At 58.0% G+C, this 19,421-nt stretch overlaps 1 protein-coding gene across 16 annotated transcripts in view; it reads right to left on the reverse strand.

Annotated features, from left to right (window-relative positions):
- Nucleotides 1-4,679: 4,679 nt before the first annotated feature.
- RALGDS (ral guanine nucleotide dissociation stimulator) overlaps nt 4,680-19,421 on the reverse strand; it is a 29,910-nt gene continuing 15,168 nt past the window's right edge. For 2 of the 16 annotated variants that reach the window (XM_074331270.1, XM_074331263.1), the window contains exons 2-18: nt 17,454-17,564; nt 16,351-16,544; nt 15,626-15,682; nt 14,602-14,795; nt 13,930-14,372; nt 12,953-13,168; nt 12,535-12,638; nt 11,984-12,068; nt 11,444-11,512; nt 10,926-11,012; nt 10,404-10,436; nt 9,958-10,136; nt 9,671-9,766; nt 9,148-9,349; nt 8,720-8,959; nt 7,429-7,543; nt 4,680-5,746 (exon numbers count right to left, since the gene is read on the reverse strand). In XM_074331270.1, coding sequence (XP_074187371.1) covers nt 5,571-5,746; nt 7,429-7,543; nt 8,720-8,959; nt 9,148-9,349; nt 9,671-9,766; nt 9,958-10,136; nt 10,404-10,436; nt 10,926-11,012; nt 11,444-11,512; nt 11,984-12,068; nt 12,535-12,638; nt 12,953-13,168; nt 13,930-14,372; nt 14,602-14,795; nt 15,626-15,682; nt 16,351-16,544; nt 17,454-17,564 — 2,601 coding nt within the window. In that variant the 3' untranslated portion in view covers nt 4,680-5,570. Of the gene's footprint in view, nt 5,747-7,428; nt 7,544-8,719; nt 8,960-9,147; nt 9,350-9,670; nt 9,767-9,957; nt 10,137-10,403; nt 10,437-10,925; nt 11,013-11,443; nt 11,513-11,983; nt 12,069-12,534; nt 12,639-12,952; nt 13,169-13,929; nt 14,373-14,601; nt 14,796-15,625; nt 15,722-16,350; nt 16,545-17,453; nt 17,565-17,935; nt 18,074-19,421 lie in introns of those variants that run through there. The other 14 variants (XM_074331271.1, XM_074331265.1, XM_074331268.1 and 11 more) reach the window with 11 other exon arrangements.

Consider the following 19,421-nt stretch of genomic DNA (forward strand, 5'->3'; position numbering starts at 1 on the left):
CTTGCTAACTGCAGTCCGCCATGCTAACTGCAATCTGCGCTTGCCAGCCACCATCTGCTGCTAGCGTAGCCACAGCAGTTATATTAGTGGCCAATGGCTCACTGGTTACAGCTGATGGCCAACTGGCCACAGCTGATGGCCATCCAATCACAATTGATGGCCATTTACTACCCAAGCCAATACCTTTCCAGGTTGAAGGCGAGAGCCTAGAAACTGCTCTCCTGGCTCTGTCCCCATACTCCTCCCCTCCAGGGTCTCGCCTCACAATCTACGCGACAAACATCTTCCGCAAGGAGCCCTGTGCGAGGAGCCTGGAGGTGAATGCAATATCCTGGACAGAGCCAGGCTCTCTGGGCATAGCCAAGGTTTCTCAGGGCACCACCAGTCCTTCTGGTCACAGCCAGACTTCCTGAGCTTCTTAGGGCACCACCAGTCTCTCCGGGTACAGCCAGGGCTCTCAGGGCATCACCAGTCTTTCTGGGCACAGCCAGTCTTTCTGGGCAACAGCCAGACTTCCTGGGCTTCTTAGGGGACCACCAGTCTCCCCGGGCACAGCCAGGGCCTCTTAGGGCACTGCCACTCTCTCTGGGCACATCCAGACTTCCTGGGCACAGCCAGGGTTCTCAGGGCACCATGCTGGAACATTAGTGGCTCACAGACAAGATGCTTACATATTCTCGACGGCAGCTGGTCGAGACACAGGAAGCAAACATCCACTGGTTCCACTGCATGGTGGTACGTTCCCAGGCAAACAGTCAAGCGGTCCACCAAATCAGGGATGGAAGGCAATTCCCCATAGTCCAGAGTCATTCGCCAGGGCTGTGCATTGGCCTAACAATGTGTGCCCTTTCCACAGGGCGAGGGCTCCAAGTCCTCCCCAACCTGGAGGTAAGGGACGACCTTGACCTCACCCGCATCTCCCAAGGAGGACTCAGCAAGCGTTTCCTCCTGGGACTACAAGTCCCGCATTGGGGCTGCCTCAGCAAGCACTTCCCAGCCCACAGGGCCGCAATGACCCTTGCTTTCTCTGGCCTACGCTGGTTGGAGAACCACGTCTTCCCACCCCTCCGCGGGGGTCCAGCTCTCCAGCAGCTGCTCCTCCTGGTCTTCTTGAGACTGAGTGGTCATACGTGTAAACTGCTCCATTACCTTTCAGATAGTTTCGGCCGATACTGCACCCTGCTCATTGCGCCATGTGTCATGCGGGGTCTCTGGTCCCGCTCCCCACATAAGAACGCAGGATATGGTGAGGCCAAAAGAACACCCACGGAGCCATAGGTAGGGGAGTCAGACCACTATAGTCTCGCTGGCGGCTGGGTTGGAGACACAGGAAACAGGAGCCACATAATCTGCAATCTGCCGGCTGCTTCTCTGCCAACCAACAACCAACCCCTTGCTAACTGCAGTCCGCCATGCTAACTGCAATCTGCGCTTGACAGCCACCATCTGCTGCTAGCATATCCACAGCAGTTATATTAGTGGCCAATGGCTCACTGGTTACAGCTGACAGCCAACTAGCCACAGCTGATGGCCATCCGATCACAGTTGATGGCCATTTACTACCTGAGCCAGCACCTTTCCACGTGAAGCCGAGAGCCTGGAAACTGCACTCCTGGCTCTGTCCCCATAGCTGGCTTCTGACCACCTTGGCTGCCCTGAGCTTCTGGGCTTAGTCAAGGGCTCTCAGGTATGGGGGAAGGATTCCCCGTCAAAGACTGAGGGGGATGGACCCTTGCTGAGCACGGGCCTCTGCGGGTGACTATCCCCAAGGACGCACCAAGGGTCACACACACACACACACACACACACACAGACACACACACACGACTTCTCTAAGCGTCTCTGCCTGCTTGGTCTGCTCTCATGACCCCCCAGTGCTGCAGGATCAACGACTCGAGCCCCAGTGTCTCCTTCCAGCCCTGGAGTGGCCCTGGAGCGTGGCACTTCTCTCTTGGTGGAGGAAGCACAGTCCTGCCTGCCTGTCATTCAGGAAATCATGTCCCTGCATGGCTAGGCCATCAGAATGGCTCGAGGTGTGGGGACCCAGGTGTGTGCTCAGTGCCTGGGCTGCACGGAGGCCTCCCTGGCAGAGGTGGAGCCTGCTGTGTCCCGGGGACACCTGCAGCCACTGGAAGAATTCAGGGTCACTGGCAAGTCATCTGGCTCTGCCTTTATAGGCTGTATCCAGGGGTCGAAGTTGAAAATACTCGCCCAGGTGCAGGCTAGAGGCTGTCCAGGCTCCTGGAGGCTCCTGCTGGGCCAGGTGTTAACTCTTGCGCCCCAGTCATGATGAAAGCCTGGAGGACACTCAGGTGAGCTCAGGACAGTGTCTGCTTACCAGCCTGATGGACATGTGTCAATATTTCGTTGTTGAGGCCGTGCCCACGGGTCAGCGGTCTTGGTGGTATTCCTCCCCCTCCCATGCATCTTTCACCCTTCTGCACAGGAGTTTCACACCCCCACCTCCCTGTGACATAATCAAAGCCCAGGCTTGGACAAAGAACGCAGCCATCCCAGGGTGCGGCGAGCGTTACGGGCTCCCGCCCAGCTACCTTTTAGGACAAGTCCATACCAACATGTCTTGCGTCTACAAACTGGTGATTGTCCAGACTGTGGACCCCGGAACCACACAGCCCTGGAATTCAGCTTGGCCAGAGAGGGAGGGTGTCGGGTGTTTCACTGGCAGGAATCAGCACCTTTATGCGGGCAAACCTGCACTCACCTGGGATTCATCAGGCCCCAGCTGGGATGAGTGGCCACCATGCGCCTGGCAGAGAGAGGCGGGAGGCCTTCCAGTGTGTTTCTGGGTGAAATTAATTGTATAGCGTTGCAGGGATGCCGGAAAGCCTAGTTCACAGGGAGCAGAAATGCTTATGCAACACGGCCCGCTGTCGCCTGAAGAGCTGCGTCACCAATCGTTTCCCTGAACATGAAACCAGCAGGGAAAGGAATTCTGAGGACAGAGATAAGGATCCTAGGAGGGTTTCAATCCAGGTACAGGGTCGACCATGGGCCCCTAGAGAGAACTGAGGATGCTAAGTCCCACCTGACCCCGGACCACTGGCTGCTACTGTCCCAGGCCTTTTCCTTCCCTAGTCGCCCCTTTTCATCTATTTACAATCCCCCACCCACTTAGTGCTGACGGAGTTCCAGTTTGAACTTGAAATCTACAAATTCCTAACTGGTGGTCAACAGAAACCACAAGACAAATAGAAAATGTTCCCTCTTTCTCCAAAGCTGTAGAAAGGCAGCCACCATCCTGGGTCAGGAAATGGTCTTTGCAAATGTTATTTTTAAAACATTGGGGTAGGGGCGGCTGGTTTGCCCAGTGGTTAGAGCGCAGTAGTCTTAATACCAAGGTCACCAGTTCGACTCCCACGTGGGTCAGTGCCCTGTGCTCTCCACAACTAGACTGAAAACAACGATTTGACTTGGAGCTGATGGGTCCTAGAAAAACACATTGTTCCCCAATAAAAAATTAAAATAAGTAAATAAATAAAAACATTGGGGTAAAATATATATCACAAAATATGCTGATGAATCCAGTGACATTAATTCTATTGACTGTTGTGCAACCATTACCACTATCTACTTCCAACATTTTCATCACCCCAAACAGAAACTTTGTACCCATGAAGCAATAACTGTTCTATTCTGCCCCTGCCCGATAATCTAGTCTACTTTCTTTCTCAGTTTGCCTATTCTAGCTATTTCTTATAAAGTGGAATCATGTTTTCAGGGTCCATCCCTGTTGTCACATGGATCAGAACTCCATTCCTCTGGAATAATACTCCAATGTAGGTTGTTGACATATAAGTGTGCCTAGTACTCTTACAATTCTTTTTACTTCTATAAAGTCGGTAGTAACAAAAGGCCCTGCGGTTGGGACCCGATCAGTAATTTCAATGTCTGGGAGAATGCGTCAAATTTGTTTTCCTGTGAATGAGCCCGTTTCCTGTTTCTTTGTAAGCTTTGTCATTTGTTGGGAACTGGATATTGGGTATTACAATGTGGTAACTCTGGAAATCAGGTTCTCCCCCTCCTCAGGAGTGGCTCCTTCCATTTCTATAGTGACTTTTCCAAATTATTTTCACCAAGTCTGTATTCCTTGTCGTGTGCAGTCACTGAAGCGTCTGTCCTCTGGTCTCTGTGGTCAGCGTGTGACCTGGCAGAGACTTCCTTACCTGTGCAAGTGCAGCAGCCTGGCCGTTCATCAAGCCCCCACTTCCCCAGTGGTTGTGTCTGGTGGTTCCAGAGTCCCAAATCTGTTGATTCTGATAGTTCTCCACCCGCCACCCCCACCCCGCAGCTTAATGGTTGTTTCCATGGAGAGCTGACCCCTGGAGCTTCTTACTCCACCATCTTGTCACAAATGTTATTTTTAAAGACACCCAAATTGCAGAGGTGGTTGCTAAGTCCTGTGAAAGCACCTCCAAGCTCTAATACCAGGGGTTCTGAGGAGCCGTCACAGCTCACTACCCAGCTGAATGACACCCAGGTCAACATCTGCTCTATAAAAGGGGGACTTGTGTGTTTCCATACAGAACCAGAGAGGGGTAGCTGGCCCTTCTCGCTTCTCCTGAAGAAAATACACTGATAACCCTGACAGATTTCTTATTTGTACACAGAATGTGAGAGTCAGCACAGGAAATGAAAGAACAAAACCACAATTCCCAGGCTATAGTAGAAACAGGGTTTTAATATAATATTCAAGTCTAGCATTTGCTATTTACAACAAATAAATATTGCCCCTCCCCAACTGGTAAACATTTTTTGTTTTTGCCTTTTATACAAATATTCACTCCCCCTCCCCCAAGTCCTCCTTTCCCACTAACCCCGTCTCGTGTGGTCTCGTGTGGCCAGGATGCAGTGGTGAATGGCACTTGCTGTGTCATGAGATTTGACATTGATGGGACTTGGCTGAGACCATCCTCACCCACCGGGTGAAGCGTGAGGTCCATGAAGATGGTCTCTCTCTCCTCTCCCGAAGGAGGGCTGGGGTGGGGATGGGCGAGACTCGCTCACTCTCCGTTGGCCCTGATGATGGAATCTTTGGTGCAGCCTGAGGAAGGCTAGAGTGGTGGGAGGAGGGGCCGGGACCCTCCTGAAGGGCACGGCCGGTGTCTGAGGGCACGAGGAGAGAACTGCAGTGGTCAGACCCAGTGGATGAGTGGATGCCCTGGGGTGCCCATGGGCACAAGTGGCAGTGACCCACCCCTGGAAGGTATAAGGGACGTGCACAGAAGGCAGTGCCTGGTGGCATGCAGGGCTCCACACCCACTGGCAGCGCTCCTTGGCAAAGTCAGCTAGTCCTCTGGTTCCAGAGAGCAGAAGGCACCTAAGGCAGCGAGTGGTCCACAGGAGGCCAGGTCAGCCTACGACCAGCAGGCGTCAATCCCGGCAGCAGGAGAAGTTCAGGGTGAAACTGCAGTCTGGGGGCAGCCTGGGCTCACAGGTTGGGCAGAAGGTGCCCGCCTGGCCCGGGCCACTGTAGTCTGCAAGTGCTTAGTTGCCCGGCCAGCCCGACCCTGGAAAGGGCAGTCCTGTGGCTGGCTAGCACCAAGGACCAGCTAGAAGATGCCCTTGGCAATCTTAAGTCCCTTCTGCTTCATGCGGGGGAGGGTTGAACTGGCTCCATGCCTGACCTTTGCCCCCTTGGTGAAGGTCCGTTTCTTTAGGACAAAGTCATAGTTGGCAGTAGAGTTCATGGCGTAGAACACGTTGGCGTTATCAGGGATCTTCAGCTCTGGTGGGGGAGGGGGAGAGGGACGCTCAGTGGGCCATGGGGGCCCCACAGGACACTCCACCACTTGAGAGCCCCCATGATGGCAGGCCTGAGCCAGAGCCCTGAGACCCCCCCAACCCAATCCCAAGACGACCGAGGTCCCCAATTAATGACACTGGTCCAAGGGCAGACTCTGCTGAGGTCCCGATGACACCTAACTCTCGTTTAAAAAGGATTCTGACCCCAAGAGTCCCACCTCAGTGTGGAGTTGGCAAAGGGTCATCCGTCCTGCCCCTGGCGTCCCCCTCCCACCGCTACCTTTGCTGATCAGGACCGCAAGCTCCAGTAGGTTTTCTAGAGCCTGACCACCTCTCCGGAATGCTGCCCTACTCAGGACAAGGGCTCCGGGGCCCAGAGAAGGGCAGGCCTCCAGGCCGCCTGGGCCCAGGCACCCCGCAGGTCCTTACTTTGGCTCCTGCTTTCCACTTGTCTGCTCCGGCCTTGAGCCCGCGGTGCCCCACTGCCGGGCAGGAATGTATGCCCCTGCGTCCACTGCGCGGCTCTTACTCTAGGTCCTTAACCTATCTGGGCCTCAGTCTTCCTTTTCTGTACGGGGGCGGCCCTACCTATCCTGCCCACTCCACCAAAATGGTGCCAGAAGGTGAGAGAGGATTTAGAACACAATTTCTAGGGATCGTGGCATCATCACTAATTGTCTGGCCTCACGGCGGGGTGTGGGCAAGCAGCTCGTGGAAAAGGAAATAGTCATGACAATATTTAGTTAACCTTAGGGCACGCTCACATGCTGTACATATAAACTCACTGGCCACTCTCTCTCCATCGTGGGAACACGGGCACAGAGGACCTAAGGAACGTGCCCAGGCCTCTGAGCTCCAGCTACCCGGCCCCGACTCTGCTAAAAAGACCCCTTTTCCCAGTGTTTACAATACTGCGATGACCCCTAGTAGCCTCTGCTGTGGGCTGGATGTTGGCGTCCTCCCAAATTCAGGGTGAAATTCTAACCCCTCAAGGTGATAGGATTAGGAGGTGGGGCCTTTTGGGAGATGATGAGGCCCTGGGGGTGGATGGCACCCCTACAAAGAGGCCCCCGAGAGCTCCCGACCCGCTTTCCCTGAGAACACAAGCGGAAGTAGACAGTGTGACCTAGAAGCGGGCCCTCACCTGACCACGATGCACCCTGACCTTGGACTTTTAGCCTTCAGAACAGTGAGAAATAAATGTCTGTCATTTATAGGCCACTCAGTCTGTGTGTTTTGTTACAGCAGCCAGAACGGACTAATTCAGTGTCACATGAGTGTGGGTTTTAACCTATTTGCTGCTTCAGTCCACGGCAGTCATGATTCTTTCTACAGCACACGTCTCCCATCTTAGCTAGGAAATGCCCCTTTGAACAGCCGGTGGGATGGGCCAACCTGCTGCCTTGTCCCAGGAAAAAGCCTTTTTTCCTCACTCCTTAATGATGCCAGCGTTGAACCAGATTCATGCCCAGGGAAAGGCATGTGGCAGGCCCAGCAGCCCGGGGTGGTGGTGAGGAGACAGTGGGGTGTCCAGGGCTGTCCAGAGGCTGGTCAGTGTGCGCACAGAGGCCGCGCCCACCCTGCTGCCCGTGATCTGGGATGTGGGGCTGGGCCTGGGCCCAGGGCTACGCCTCCCGCCACAGCCCAGCCCTGGCCCCAGCTTACTTCGCTCATCTGAAATAACCTGCACCAGCTCGTACTGTTCTGGCTCATCGCCGTCCAGGTTGTGTTTGTCCATGGCTTTGCGGATGACAGCCGGAGCCTTGTCTTGGCTGGTCACCTGGATCACAGCAGGGGACAGGCCATGAGGGCAATGGTCCCAGAATAGCTCCCAGGGGCCCTCGGAGCTGCCTTGGCACTGCACACAGGGCTCACAGCCTCTAGTGGGGTGCTGGGTCTGTGGGGGTCTCACCACCTTCTCCTGCCTCCCGGGGACACCTCTGTGCAATGATGAGGGGCATTTCCCAATCATTCCTACCCCTACTCTCCTATAAGCTTGCCAGCACCCCCCACACCACCTGGGGAAACCACCTGCCCCTGGGGGCTGCTTCCCTTGACCCTGCCGCATCCAGGACAACGGTATCGACGAGTCTGGGGGACACAGCCCTGGAGGCGAGAGCCACTGGGCACCCCAGGGCTGCCTATGTGCCAGGCCGGCACTGGATTGGAGGCTGCAGTGGTGGTCAGCAGAGGCCAACCCCGGCTGCCTCCACACTAAGGGCAGAAGCACAGGCAGGCCTCAGACACAGGGTCATACGGTGACTGTGTCACAGGACACCTGACCCAGGTGTGGAGTATGGCGGGGGTGGGGGGCGGCAAATGGCTCATCTGCAGCCCAAGTTCTGGAGCATGGGAAGGGCCCCTCCACACACACAGTCTGTGGGCAAATCCTGCTGTTTTGATCTCAACCTTCAAATTATACTCAGTGTCTGACACCGGGGGCACCTCCACGGCCACCATTCCTGTGCAGCCAGTGTCCTCTGCCTGGATTGCAACAGCAGTGTCCAAACCTGCCTGCCTGCATCCCCCAGTACCAGCCCAGCCCCTCCGGAAAAGGTGACAGTCACAAGTCACTGCTGCCCCTCCTCTGCTCCGATGTCCAGGGACTCCCGGCTCCCTCTGACAAGATCCAGGCCCCCAACACGTCCCTGACCCCAACTATTCCCCCTGCCCCTTCACCTCGGGCCTACGTGCTGCTCCTCCAACCGCCAGGCACACCCCCTCTTCGGGACACTGGCCGGTGCTCCCCCCGCAGGCCCCTGATCAGTGTGGCCCTCCCTGGCTGTGATGTCACCAAGGCCTGCTGCCCTTGGCACTGGTCACTACTGAGCACTGGCTTGGTTATTTCTGTCCTTGCCGGCCCACCAGAAGGTGGCTCGAGGGCAGGATGGCCCATGGCATCCAGTATGTGCCTGCTGCCTGGCAGACGGAGGGGACCGCCACCCACCCCACTCACCAGGATGCTCTTGTACAAGTTGCCGTTGTCCACGTCCAGGCTGACCCGGATGATGCAGGAGTCGCCCACCTGCTGGTTGTAGAGCGGCAGAGACGCGCTGTAGCTGCTGACCCCCGAGACCGAGCGCTTGTGTGTGCGGGCGCTGGCCACAGGCGTGGTACAGGCTGAGGAGGACGAGGTGCTGGAGGCCGAGCTGACGCCGGACGTCTCTGGGGACCACGGGGAGGTTGACTCCCAGAACTGCGGGGATGGCTCAATCAGCAGATGCCCCAAGCCCTGCAGGGCTCCCGGGCTGGGGTCCAGCTCTGGGGGCTTCTAAGGGCTCTGTTCAGGAGCTGGGGCCTCCTGGCTGCTTTTATGCGTATGGAGTGGGGAACCGAGAATGAAGGGGCTGGGGGAGGGCTGTCAGAGAGAAGGGGGTCAGTCACCTTCTTTTCCTGGCCATCTGGGGACTCCGGGACAAAGCTCATGTTGATCTCCTCCACGTCGGAGCTGGACGAGCCGGCCGAGTGCACACTGAGCGCGTCTGCGATGTCCCCGCTGCTGAGGTAGGGGCCACACCTGAGCTGGTCACAGGACTTGGAGTGGGAGCTGCCGCTGGTACTCAGCTCCGTGCTGGGGGCCTGGCGGCTGGACGAAGGGCTGGGTTACTTGGGGGAGGGCTCCCATGGCACACAGCCCACGCCCACCCTCCTGCACGCTGCTCCACGCACTGTGCCAAGTGCTCGGTCAATCAGCAATACCCCTTTGTCCCTGCCATGGGGGCGATCATTTAGCATCGCCCCATTTCACAGAGGAGGAAACTGAGGCCAGGAGAGGTGAGACAACTTCCTGGTCACAGAGCTGGTCAGCAGAGGAGCAAGATCCCAGTGCCAGCCGTTGGCCTCCCCTAGCCCACGCTCAGCCGTCCTGAGTCCTGCGGAAGCCGTCCCCTGCCCGCCGGGCACTCACTCGCTCCAGCGCTTGACGATGGCTGTGTTCTTCTTGGCCTTCAAGGTGTTGCTGGCCGACTCGGAGGGGGGTTCCAGCTCACACGACAGGTTGTAGCTACAGGACAGAGCGACAGCTGTGAGGCTCCTGGGAGCCACACTCGGGTCTCCCTCCTAGCGCCTCCCAGAGCCTGACGTCTCACCAGGCGGCAGGTCGGATGGTGACCAAGAGCCCACACCACAGGCTCTCCAGAGCTGGCTCCAGGAACAGCCCACCTGTGATGTGCCCGAGTCCTGCCCCCGCCTCACCTCTCAGTCTCGCTGAGCCTCTCCATGGCCCGGAACCAGGCCCCAAAGTGCTGCTCCGGCTCGAGGCTGTAATTGTTGCAGGCTGACTGCAGCAGCTTGATCTGGGCGATCACTTCGAATTCCTGGGGCCACAGGGAAGGACAGGACATGGTGGCCTGGGTGGGGGTGCTGGGCGGGGCCTGGGTGGGACAGGGGCCAGTCTCTGGGTCCTCTGTCTTCCCTGCTCCGACCTAGGCCTCACCCGATTCTCAGAGCTGGCTTCAAACAGTCCCTCCCAGGAAGTTGTCCTTAATTCTGACCTCTGCCCCACCCTCTAGTGGGAGAGGTTTCCCCATCTGCATCCAACACTCCCCATAAATATAACAGGAAGGAGATGGGGCCAAGAGCGTTCTACCGGGGGGATCTCTGATTTCCATCCCCGCCAAGTGAGGGCTGTGGCTGCTCACCTTCCTCCTCTTCTCGAAGTTGATTAATTTCCCCTGAAAGGCAGACAGACAACGTCCATCAGAAGGTATCCCCTTGCCCCATTACTAGCCATCACCGTTCAGGCTGCACTACCGAGAGCACACACCAGGGGGCAGGGCATGCACATCTGGAACTTGGGTGGGTCCTGGGCTCTGGGGCAGGGGAGGGCAGATGGAGAGACTGAGGCCTTGGGCAAGAAGGCCCAGCTTGGCCACCACAAGCCTCACCTTGGAGGGTCTGGCCTCTCTCTTGCCCATGGCCACTGCCTGAGGAAAGGGCTGTGTCCAGCTTGGCCAAACCCTCCTGCAGCTCTGAGCCCCACCAGCCAGACAGCAAGCTGTTTCCTCATTGGTGTGTCGGGACAGGGAGGTGCCCCGACACACAGGGGCTGGGGTCTCTCATGAGATGAGGCATGCCCTGCTGAGAGCTCGGGCTCGGTGCTGGGCGCTCTCCTCTCAGCGTCAGGAGCCCCGCCCTGCCCCCCCAGCCCCCGGCTCACTCACATACAGATAGTCCTTCATTGCGGTGTCCAGCATCACCAGGTCGGTGAGAAACGTGCCCAGATAGGGGATGGTGCCCTGGATGACGCCCTGTGACATTGTGGTGGGAGGTGGTAAGTGGGGCCCAAGCCTGCTCCCCTGAAAACCCCTCAGCCTTAGCCCTGAGCCCCCACCCCAGGCCTCCCACTTGGAGCAGCCTGGGGACCTCTAGGTACTAATCCTCCTCCTAGTGTCCATGAACCCCAAATTCTCTCAGGTCACCTTCCATGCCTGGTATTTGGCAAATCCCCAAGGTTCTATGGTCTCTGACCAACCCCCAACCCAAGTCTCCACCCCCACCCCTCCCAGCCCGGCTCTTCCAGGCTCTTACTCTGGTGGCTGTAATTAGTCCCCCCAAGCCACCCGCTGTCAGGGCACAGCCCTGAGGTCAGGTCTAAGGGGCATGCCAGACACTATGGCAGCAGGAGGGAGGACTCGGGAGGGCAGCCCCCTTGCTTCTCCGTGACCTCAGGCACACTCACCGTCTCCTTGGGTCGCTTTTGGGCTCTCTTGGGGTTCATCTCAAGGGTGGCAAACTTGGAGGTCCCCTCCTGCCAGGGTTAAGGATGGGGTCAGTGAGGCCTACCTCCCCTTGCCCTTTACCCCCACATGCACCCAGTTTTGTCTGGTCCTTTGGACCCACAGCTGGGCGGCCTCTGTCCCTGGACAGGTGAGTGTCCTCCTCTTGGAGGTGAGTGAAGACAGAAGGAGCGGCAGGGACCTGGCTTCGTGGAGACAGGCGGGGCTGGTTTGGAAAGGAAGTGATGCCCACGCCTGACTCCACCCACCCCCAGCCTGGAGGGAGCTGGAGTGCCAGGGAGAGGAACCAGCATGGAAACAGAGCTGCTAATCCTCCCAGCTCGCCCACCCCTCCTAGAAAAGCCCAGCTGTCCCCAGCCCTTCTCCTTCCTGGGGTCTCTGCCCATGGACCAAACAGCGCCTTCTCTCCCCAAAGTCCAGACAAGACAGGCCTGGAATTTTTCAAAGAAACTTCCACTGAGAAACTCAGCCCCACCCCTTACCTTGATGAGCAGCTCTCTGCTCAGCGAGTAGTTGTTCTCATCCGAGAAAATCTCCGACAGCTTCTGAAAGATCCGGAAGCTGTCCCTAGGGGAGGAAGGAGAAATTGGGAATGGCGGGGAGAACTGTGATCACAAATCCATTTTAATTTAGAACCAAAGACCCAAATTGCAGGGGCAAGTGGTTTTCAAACAGGGCTCTGCTGGATCCTAAGGGCTCCGTGAGTCTGGGGAGGGGGGTGTCTCAGGTTGGCCACTGGGTCCCCATTCCCATCTCTACTGAGCAGCTCTGTTGTGACTAGTTTTGACTTCATGTGGATAAAGAGTTGTGTGGCTCTGAAGTAAACACATGAAAACCTCCAATGTGGCTATATCAGTACCTGACAGGACGGGAAACTGAGTCCTGAGGCAGAACTGCTGGCCTAAGGCCAATGAACACTTAGAGACCCAACCACCAACGGGCCCTGGCAGGGCTGGGGCTCACTAAGAGGGCAGGGCTCAGCCCCGTGGGAGGTCCCTGGTACACTGTGGAGCTGCTACAGAGTCCTGCGCACCTGGAAACTTCTTCCCACGTCTTCTTCAGTCGGTGGATCGAGTTGCTCTGGAGGGCGGAGAGGATGGCGTAGAGCGATGAGAAGTTCTTGAGGACCCGGCACTCCTGGTGAGAGGAGGGAACGGCTGTGAGGGGGGCGCCAGCGTCAGTCCGCCTCAGCTGCGACCTCCCCTCCTGGATAAGACAGATGCCTGGGGAGCCCTGAAGGGCACCCCTGGGCCCCTGTGGGAAGCAGTCCCGGGGAGGAGGCTCTGAGCCCCACCCAGGCAGGATCCTCAGGAGGAGGTGAGCACCCAGCAGTGGGAACTGCGGGCCCCGGAAACAGAAGGGCCGGGTGCCTGTAGGGGCTTAGACCACAGACCACAGCCCTGGGAGTGGGAAAAGGTGAAGAAGGGGTTCCCCGGCCCCCCAAAGCATACCCTGGCCACCTCGATCCAGTGTTCCACCACCCTGGCCCTATCTCGGGCTGTCACACTCCGGTCTCCCAGGCAGGTGGTGATGACGCAGTTGGCCACTTTGTTGAACTGGGTGACAGTGGCACGCACGGTGGGGGCCAGGTGCTCCTTGCCCTTCTTGTCCCGTTGGGACCAGATGGAACCCAGGCAGTGGTAGGGCACCACTTTCTTGAACAGCTCCTGGGGAGCAAGGGACAGTCACCTGGCTCTGCCACACCCCAGCTCAGCATGCAGTCCCCACTCAGTCCCAAACGGGTCTGGGTCAGAACTGGGGTCAGGGAGCAGAGGACGTGGCTTGAGCCTTGTAGGGGGGTCTCTGTGAGCTTTGTTCCCTGCCTACTGGGGGTGCCCAGCACATGAGGGACCCAGGACAAAACACGGCAGGAAAGCGAGTTTGGCATTTTCACCAGCCCACTTTCACTATCTCCGAGCACGAGAGTGGTCCCTATATGGGCATAGCAGGTGGCACCTTCAGCCCCCGTCACCTGGCTGTCCCTATCCAGATGCACACCCATCGTGGGTGCTACAACCAGAGGCTTGGCCTGGTGTCTGCCATGGACTCTGGTACACATTAGGTACCCAGTAAGTGCTGAGGCTGGTAAGGCCTCCGGGGCAGATGGGAGGAGACCCATGCAGCCGTTTGCACCTCAAGGAACTTCCCTCCCCTACTAAATGGCCAGGCCCACCTCGCTTTCTAGTGTCCCACCTCATTTAATCCTCAGTCACTCTGTGCAGAGGGATGGGGTGGGAGGAGGTCCCATCTCCAGTTTGGAGAGGAGTTGAGATCTCAGGGTTCAGAAGCTTGCCCAGGTCACATGGCTTATAATGGAGCTGGGATGTGGGCCAGGACATTGGCTCTGGACCAAGGGACAGCAGGTCTGGGCAGCAGATGCCAGAGGAAGGTGCACCTCTCCCCCACCGTGCTGAGTTAAGCAGCTCACCGCATCCATCAGGGTAAACTGCTCTGCCACCAGGTCGGGGGGGAACGCCAAGAGGTGAGGCTTCTCCTCACTCAGCCCATTCTCTGCAGCCACAGGCGAAGGCCAGGAGGGCTCCGGTGCTGGAGCTGGCTTGAGCTCTAGAGTGTGCGACAGAGCCGACTCCAGCTCTGGAGTTGGTGTTGAAGCTGGTGCAGAGTCTAGCTCTAGCTCTGGTGCTGGAGCCGACTCTGGAGCTGGCACTGGCTCTGGCTCTGGCTCTGGAGCTTGCACTGGCACTGGCTCTGGAGCTGGCACTGGCACTGGCTCTGGAGCTGGCTCTGGCTCTGGGGCTGGCTCTGGCTCTAGTTCTAGAGCTGGCGCTGGACTGGGCACTAGAGCTGGTGCTAGAGTTGGCTCTGGCTCTGGTGTTGTCTTTAGATCTGGAGCTGGAGCTGGTGATAGAGCTGCAAGAAGACAAAAGTTCAGCCACATACCTGCCTTTCCAAGACAAAACATTCTCATTCCACTGCCTTCTAGAGAAGTCTCAGCCCAGGACGTTTTCCATAAATGCAGTCCACCAGATGTTGGGCTGGGGTCAGTTTTTGCTCCTGGCCCAACACCAGCCTCTGAGGGCTCCTCCCTGTGTGTCCCTGATCCCACCCCATAAGTCACCTGCCCCCCCATTCTCCTCACCTTCCAGCTCTGCTTCAGTGAGTTCTGTGTGCTCCAGCTGAGCCAGGAGGAGGTGGGCACGGCGCTCCAGATCGGAGCCGGGCATGTTGAGCTGCACATAGGCCACCAGCTGCTTGAGACAGGGAAAGTCTGGAGGCTGGCAGAAGTCCTCTGAGTACTGGTCCAGCCAGGTGCCCAGGATGGAGGAGATGGCACTGGGGGTAGGCAGGCAGACAGCAGAGTCAGAGGCCTGGCCTCTCCCTCCATGTGGCCCTCCCATGGCACCCCTGCGGGGGCTGGGCTCTGGGCCCATCCCTGCCCATCCAGAGGCCAGTGAGCCTGAGCCCATCCTCACTTGGCTGTCTAAGCAGGGGTTGGCAGTGTCTCCAGGAGACGGAGCCCCCCATCAATGGTGTGACGACCTCTCTTTACTTGGGGAAGCCTGGCACACTCCTGCTATCTCCCAGCCCCTCCCCATTGGAACATAAGCTCTACAAGGGCACAACTGGCACACAGTAGGTGCTGCAGAAATGAGAGGAAGGAGAGAACACGCAGAGTATGTCCTCCTGCCAGCCTTCATAGGGCCCTTGTGGCACCTCACCCACAGCTCATGCACCATGTGTTGCCCTTTTCTCTGTGACCACACGTGGGTCTCGTCTTCCCTCTGACACTATTCTTGGGAACAGTGCAGCTTAGAGGACTGAGGTGGGGCCGATGTGTGAGTAGGTGGCTCCCACGTCTCCTGTCCTGGGTGCCCAGACTGGGGCGGGGCTGGGCAGGGCTGGGATGGGCTGTGGGGGGGACGGCTTCTCTCTAGGGCCGGCTCTTAGTCTCCAGCCTCCCCTCTGTTCCCTGGGACCCGGAACCCCATCCACAGCTCTCTGACTCCTTTCCTCCTGCAGGAGAGGACCCCAGACCTCAGCCCTCCAGCGGGAATCACAAGATGTGTGGGAGCCAGGTTTCTGCGCCCCCGTGCCCACCTCAGCCCCCAAATGCCCCACCATGGAGACAAGAGGGCCTCCCATCAGACCCAAGGTCCACTCACTTTTTCAGTTGGTCCTGGGGTCCGCCGTCCTGGGAATAAGGGAGGATGCATCCGTATCTAGAGGAGGCCGTGAGGGCGTCACATCTACCGTACCTGCTATGATGTCTGGTGTTATTGGCTGACTCCCTGACTAGAATGGAGGGCGTGAGGGCGTCGCATCTAAGGTCCCTGCTATGACGTCTGGTGGGACTGATTGACCCCTGGGACAAAGGCCCGGAAGGGCGGGGATTTTTGTCTGCTTCTTGTCACTGAATTGTGCTAAATGCCGGAAAAGTGCCTGCACACAGGAGGGGCTTCATATACATTCATGGAATGAACGAACCCCAGCCAGCACCTTACAGATATTGGCGTGGGCCTGGGGCCACTCAGCCAGCCCCCAGGGATCCGGCTATGCGTGCAGGGGCCCCAGACCAAATCTGGAACTTCCATTCAAATGGGAGGACAGTTTTACCCAAGGGCACAGGACAGGGAGGCTTGAGGCAGAGAGCAGCGGGGTGGGGGAGAGGAAAGGCCTAAGTAAGGGCCAGCACAGCCCTGGGCAGCCCTTCCCACAGGGCCAGGCCTAGGTCAGCACTTTCCCCAGAGTCCTGACTACCCTGGGAGGTTGGTCCTCTCAGCACCCGTTTTCTCACCAGCAAACTGAGGCTCGGAGGTGAAGTGACTCCCAAGACACACAGAGCGGGGGGGGGGGGGGAGCCACAGTGCTGTGGGGGTGGGGTGATCACCTTTTGAACAGCAGGTCCAGGACCTGCTGGGTGGTGGTGAAGGTCCGGTAGGTGCACAGGAAGATGGTGACATAGGAGAGGTCACTGCTCTGGAAGGCAGGCACCAGGTGCTCCACCAGCTTCTCCAGCGTGCCTGCCTTCACGGTCCGCACCTTGCAGGTCTCATACAGGTTCAGGGCCGACTCATTTTCACACTGGGGTGGGACAAAGGAGGGACATGTGGTCAGTAGCAGCAGCTTGGACCCCCAGAAGGGTGGGGGGCTGGAGCACAGACGAACTTGCAAGTGCTCAGTGACTTATGGCAAGAGATGGGACATGAATACTCCCAGCAGAAAAGGGTCCTCAGCTTTCAGAGCAGAATTTGAGGTGGGGGATGATGGAAAAATCCTAACACTTTCATGTTGTTTGTTGCTGAGTAATGACAGCACCTCCCCATATTAAGAGCATTAGCCCATGAGCTCCCCTGTAGACATGAGGAAACATGGGCTTATCCGGGCTGGACGGAGCCGTATGTTCAGACACATGGATGGTTCGGAGCAGCACGCAGAAACAACCACAGCAAGAAATCTCATCAAGATCCAGGGCACTGAAAGGATGGGTCACCGGCCTCCCTTCTGGAATGTCCTGCTTCCGAATCAGGCCCCAGCTCTGTCCTGGAGGGGTCACAGGGCTGTGCTCTGAGAGAGCAAATTATACAGAACTGTATTTAGTAGGCTGAGCCCCCGATCTTTTGGGGGTGAAAACAGCCCTCCCTCCCAAGCATAGTGACATAAGGCTTGGAGAAGGTGTGGAAGGATAGTCAGCCTGACAGCTCAGGGGACAGCTGGGGGCAATAGTTAAAACTGGGGCCAAATGCAAAAATAATCCTGAACATGAAGTGAAAATAGTATAAAAGTGTCCTTTCTGATGGCCACACAAATACATGAACAGTGACTCTGCACTTGACCAAGCCCAGGGCTGGACAGTGGTGGGGGAGCGGCCCAGATTCCTCTGGGAGCAGGACTGTGAGATCCACAGGCAGGACAGCCCTGGGAGGAAGCCCGGTGGCGTCGTCACCAGGGTGGGGTGACATCCGGCACGCAGGGCCTTCTGGGGGCACTCACCCCAAGCCAGCGCTGGCCCTTGTTGGTCCCGTGGTGCACCTGAACCTTGCGTAGGGAGATGGAGTAGATGACCCCGTTGAGCAGCTCCTCGCCAATCTCCTGCGTGGAGCTCTGCAAAGACAGCGCCCGGCCGCCGGGCAGGGTGTCAGGGACCCACGCGGCCGATGCTGCAGGGGGGTGCCACCCGTGAGCTCCGTTCCCCACATGAGGCACAGATCGGTGGCCACGCACACCTCTAGTTCAGAATGAAACAGGATGACAGCTTGAGGGCTGAGGACATCAGCGCAGGTGGGCGCTACCCCAGCACCGCCCTTCCCACCCTGACAGCCACGAGCTGGGTATGAGCTCGCCATGCTTTCAACCCCCCAAAAACCTGCTCCTGCCTAGATGCCTTCCCCCAAGACAAGTATTATTATTAAATTCGGTCAGTTCACAGATGAGGACATGGAGGCCAAGAGAAGAGCAACCTGTCCGAACCTTACCTGCCACTGAGAGTAAATGGCAGACCTGGAAGCCCACGGCCCTGACACAGCCAACTGTACCCAGGGGGCTATGGCCCCACAATAAGCACCTCCCCCAGGACCTGAGGCCCCCCTCATCTTCATCCCTCCTCTGTCCAGCCCGTCCCTGACGCCTGTGCTGACCCAGCAGGAGTGGGCAGCTCCTCCTGGCCGAGCCCTGGACACGGGTCTGGGTAGGTGTGGGGGGGGCATCCTTGAAGGGCCACATCCGAGGCCACTTCCTTCCCTTTCTGTTCATTCATGGTCTTGTGCCTTCTTGGGCAACAGAGGAGTTCTCAGTTCCCTGTTTGTCATCACGTGCATGGGGACAGCGTGAGAAAGATGACAGTGCTGACGTGTGGGCTGACGGCTGGGGTCCTGCAAAACCCCCAAACCATGGGACTTTGGCTGGGCTGGGACGAGGGGTCATCTGGCTGCTCCCTGGATGCCAGGCAGAAAGGAAAGGCCCTTGTTTTAGGAGGCCTTCCTGCTGGGCAGGCTGGCCTGGGGGCGTCATCAAGGCCTGGCCAAGGCCACTTAGTCACGGCCGCCCTGGTGTCACAGCCCCCTCTCCCAGCGCACCCTGTCCAGGGAAGGGTGAGTCTGCAGCAGGGAGGGGGGCCCAGGAGTAACGAACGATGTTGACCTCAGAGTTTAGGGAGGAGCTGGGAGGCGCTAGCTGGCACACTGCCATCAACTGCTGGGTCAATGTTAGCAGCTGGGACCACGCACGGGTCACTGCCCCAATCCAGGGCGGGCGTGGAGCTCAGAGGAGGCCCAGTGAAAATGCTGACTCAGCCCAGGCCCACTGACAGCCCTTCCCTAAAAGCCCTCAGCCCAAGCAGGGCCCCTGGGTAGGAATCAGGTGCCCGGCATGCTGTACTGTACCCTGAGAGGTCAGTACCCTTGGGGGTCAGTGACTGGGAGGCCTGGGCCTCTCACCTCCAGCCTACCCTGGAGGTCACTTCCTCTGACCCAAGCCCTCCCCCCCCCCAGTCTGGGCATCGTACCAACGGGCGAGCCACTGCAATCACAAGGGGCTCCGGACCCTTTGCCTCACCCTCCAGGGAGAGAGCCAGCCATTTCTTGGAAGTCAGCAGAGAACCCACAGGCAGAGGTCCCCCACCCCCCGCCAGCAGCATCTCCCACACCCACACACCCCAAAAAGCCCACGCTTGGGGAGGTCCAGCCCTTCCTCCTCCCAAAGCAGAAAAACGGAAACAGATGCTTACTTTCCTTCCCGGGCCTCACACATCCCTCCCAGCCTAGAAGAGCCCCTGGGGCAGGCAGGGGGGCTGGGGGGGAAGAGGAGGAGATGGGCTTCAGAGGCCTGCCAGCTCTGCTGTTGCCCTCCCCACAAGGGCCCTGGCCACCCCCGCTTCTCCTCAGGGGTCCAACACTGCCTCCTGCAAAGCCAGCCAACAGGAAGGGCTTGTCCTCTTGGGGATTTCAGTCACATCTGGCCCAG

This window comes from Rhinolophus sinicus, linkage group LG04, assembly GCF_036562045.2.
Source record: "Rhinolophus sinicus isolate RSC01 linkage group LG04, ASM3656204v1, whole genome shotgun sequence".
NCBI lineage: Eukaryota > Metazoa > Chordata > Mammalia > Chiroptera > Rhinolophidae > Rhinolophus > Rhinolophus sinicus.